The sequence below is a fragment of the Bombus vancouverensis genome, chromosome 6 (assembly GCF_051014615.1).
Source record: "Bombus vancouverensis nearcticus chromosome 6, iyBomVanc1_principal, whole genome shotgun sequence".
NCBI classification, from domain to species: domain Eukaryota; kingdom Metazoa; phylum Arthropoda; class Insecta; order Hymenoptera; family Apidae; genus Bombus; species Bombus vancouverensis.
The window spans coordinates 8,382,967-8,386,073 of NC_134916.1; the positions used below are offsets into that span (position 1 = coordinate 8,382,967).

Sequence of the window (3,107 nt, forward strand, 5' to 3'; positions counted from 1 at the left end):
CAGATTACTAAACTTCGCTCTTACTCGACATTCCGCACGAATCGTACGAACACGTATCAACCCCTTCGATAATATACATCCCTTTTCTCGCTCGCGTTAACTGCTCTTGTGCGATCGTGCTTTCAAAGTAACGTTGTAACAATATCACATAAATTTGATATTCTTCTAATCTTTAAGATACTTGCAAGAAAGTTTAAAACCTTTTTTTTTTTTTTATTTTCTTTTAATTTAACCATCTATATTATACTCACGTAATACAGTGGTTGGAAACTTTCTTCAACCGCGAGTTCTCAAGCCGACGCAAACGTAAGTATTTTTTCCAGGAAGACTCATGAACATGTCGCAGGGACACGGTGTTATGCGTTGAGGAGACATCGCGCGTCTGTACTGTGGTCAGCACTCTGGTCGCCCCCCTATGCAGACCCCTGTCTGAAAATTTCGTAATATTTGCCGGTGTCTAAGCCTCGGCCAGAAATCTATCAATGAGAGAGAGATCCTCGCACCTTGCAAGGTTTCGGCAGCGCTATATAAACGCGTCCATTAGACTAGCTCTTTACAACCAGAAAACAACTCCGATCAACATGAACGCTTTGGTGAGTTCCACACGATATCCAGATGCATGGGCCACCCAGGCTGTCGCGGAGATCGTGTTATCGTTTTACAAATTTTATTACCTTCATGTCGAACGCTTTGCAAAGATTTTTCTTATCGTATATTATTCGACTCGTGAACTTGAACGATCAGTTAAAATTTCGAAGTAAATTTCTTGCAAATGATTCGTTGCTTTCTGATCGGTTTTCTTGTTGCGGTGTCCTATATCCTTTTTTATTTATATACGGCAGAATACCTTTTTCATAATATCTTTACAGTTTGTAGTTCTTCCTTATTATCGTTTCATCGTTTTACGGTCGTTTCCTTCAAATTATTATATCTTTTAAACGTCGTAAACTATACAACGTTATGTCACTGACCAAACGTTCCGCGTACCCGGCAACTATTTTCCTTGAAATTTTCACCGAGAAATCGGGAGAAGAGTATTCACAATTAAATATAATCTATGCAGAAATTTAACCTCGTAATTCTACAAATCGCTCGTTATCTGTTACTTATTATAATTGCCTATCGATTTTATAATCTGCAAGCTTATGTATCGTTCACATATCGTCGCAATTTATAAAATCAAGTTCGCTCTCTGTGTATAACGCATTTACTTTATCGTTACAAATTAACCAACGATTAACCAACTTTAGGCTACGCGATGCACGCACAAAGGTTTTACTTCTACCAAATTTATTCGCAAATTCTTAAAATGTATTTCGCATAGTCATCGACTAATCAATCTCGGATAACCATCCATAACCATAAAATTGCAATAAAAAATCTGTTTTCCAGTCTTGCGCTGTTCTCGCCATCGTCGCGGTTTCCTCGTTCGCCGCGCCGGTGGACAATAACACACCGGTTTCGATCCTGGCGTACACCGCCGATGGACCCAACCCAGACGGCTCGTACGCTTTCAACTACGAGACTGGAAATGGCATCAAGGTAGAGGAACACGGTCAACTGAAACAAATTAACGACACGAATTCGGCGATCGTCGTTCAAGGATCCTACAGTTTTTCGGATATTGACGGGATTCCTATTGCCTTGAGCTACGTCGCCGACGAGAATGGCTTCCAGCCACAGGGTGAACACCTTCCAACCCCTCATCCGATCCCAGCTGGAATTCTGAAAGCCCTGGAATACATCGCCGCACACCCCGAACAAGACAATGCACGCTGATCGCTCGTTACGCGGATCGTACAGTAGAGATAGGACATAATTGACGCGACGATACGAGTCAAGTGCGAACGTTTTACTACTCGTCACGATGCAGTGTATTTTTATAGACTCGTTTCACCTACTTTCTCCATTTTCGTCATCGAACCTTCGCCCGGCGTTATAACGATCGTAAGCGATAGCCGTGTAACAACTGTAACGCAAAGTCACTTGACGTTTATGTTTTAAGACGGATACAGCGATGCTGTACGACTTATCGTTACTAGCATCAATATACAACGTAATATCTGTGTAAAATATGTCGGTCTCAATTGTATCGTGGAATAAATGTTTAGACGTTTAAGCTGATCTTACGAGACTCGTGGTTCTTGATCATTCTCATTCTCTTATTCGTTTACCGTTGTTTCCTCGTATCTCACTGCCAGTTGGTTTTTTTTACGAAGAAACACACGTCGAATAATTTTTAATACACCGAGAAAGTTAGTCTTACCGTTTACGTATGTACGTCAAATTTTGTAACGTACGTGTATAACGCGTGGCTTCTGTATCATAGAACAATACCGCATAATTGCATAATCGGGTGATAAATTACCCTTGCGTTTAGACGCATGGATTTGATTATTCATGCGGATTAGTCGGATCTTTCTTCGAGGAACTGATTAACGCTGCTTACGTCACGTATAAACGTCGTTGGTAAACAAAGCTGGAGATTTAGATAATAATCACCGAGGCAAATATCAAAATAGTTATCTAAATTATTAAGAAGAATATGATGGAAATTAATGGGCAATTCGCGAAGTTTGAAGTTCATAGATTTGACCGAAGACACAATTCGTTTGCCTCGCCGACGAGTTCAAATAAATGCAGTTCTATCGTATCGATTATTGAAACTAATTAAGTTTACATAGGGTGTGGTGACCGAGCAAACGCGAGTTGACGAATCGATGTGGTTGCAGGGGTGCGATGATCGAAAAGCGTAAACAGAATGATCGGCACGATACGCAGAGCGAATGCAACGGAGCATTCGTGATAATTGAATTTTATTGCACGACCGAGTTTCGCATAATAATCGGATTTATAATCGACAAAGAGAATCTCGTTCTTGCGGTTCTGTCGAATGGAAAATTATTTTCAAAATTGTTCGATTATCGATTATTACTTTCCAAAAATTAGAATCGGAATGCGTTTTACGTGCCGAGCTCCGTTTCCCAAACAGTTGTCCGCGCGTTCGTCTCAATTACGAACGAACGACGAGCGAGGAACAAAAATGAAGGAAACCAGGGATCCAAGCAAGAGATATACGGCTGCTATGTCCTACGGACGTGTTCGGC

The 3,107-nt window shown here is 41.0% G+C and overlaps 1 protein-coding gene across 1 annotated transcript; it reads left to right on the forward strand.

Annotated features, from left to right (window-relative positions):
- The first annotated feature begins 443 nt into the window (after window positions 1–443).
- Window positions 444–2,129, forward strand: CPR21 (cuticular protein 21). Its single transcript, XM_033336618.2, has 2 exons — window positions 444–593; window positions 1,393–2,129. The coding sequence occupies exons 1-2, from the start codon at window positions 483–485 to the stop codon at window positions 1,777–1,779; spliced, it is 498 nt and encodes a 165-aa protein (XP_033192509.2). The 5' UTR covers window positions 444–482; the 3' UTR covers window positions 1,780–2,129.
- Window positions 2,130–3,107: the final 978 nt, after the last annotated feature.

What these genes read in the sequence shown, in the direction of transcription:
- CPR21 (XM_033336618.2), top strand. Translation starts at nt 483, where the DNA reads ATGAGAGAGAGATCCTCGCACCTTGCAAGGTTTCGGCAGCGCTATATA. An exon ending in CGATCAACATGAACGCTTTG is followed by an intron (nt 594 to 1,392) that starts GTGAGTTCCACA and finishes TCTGTTTTCCAG; the next exon opens with TCTTGCGCTGTTCTCGCCAT.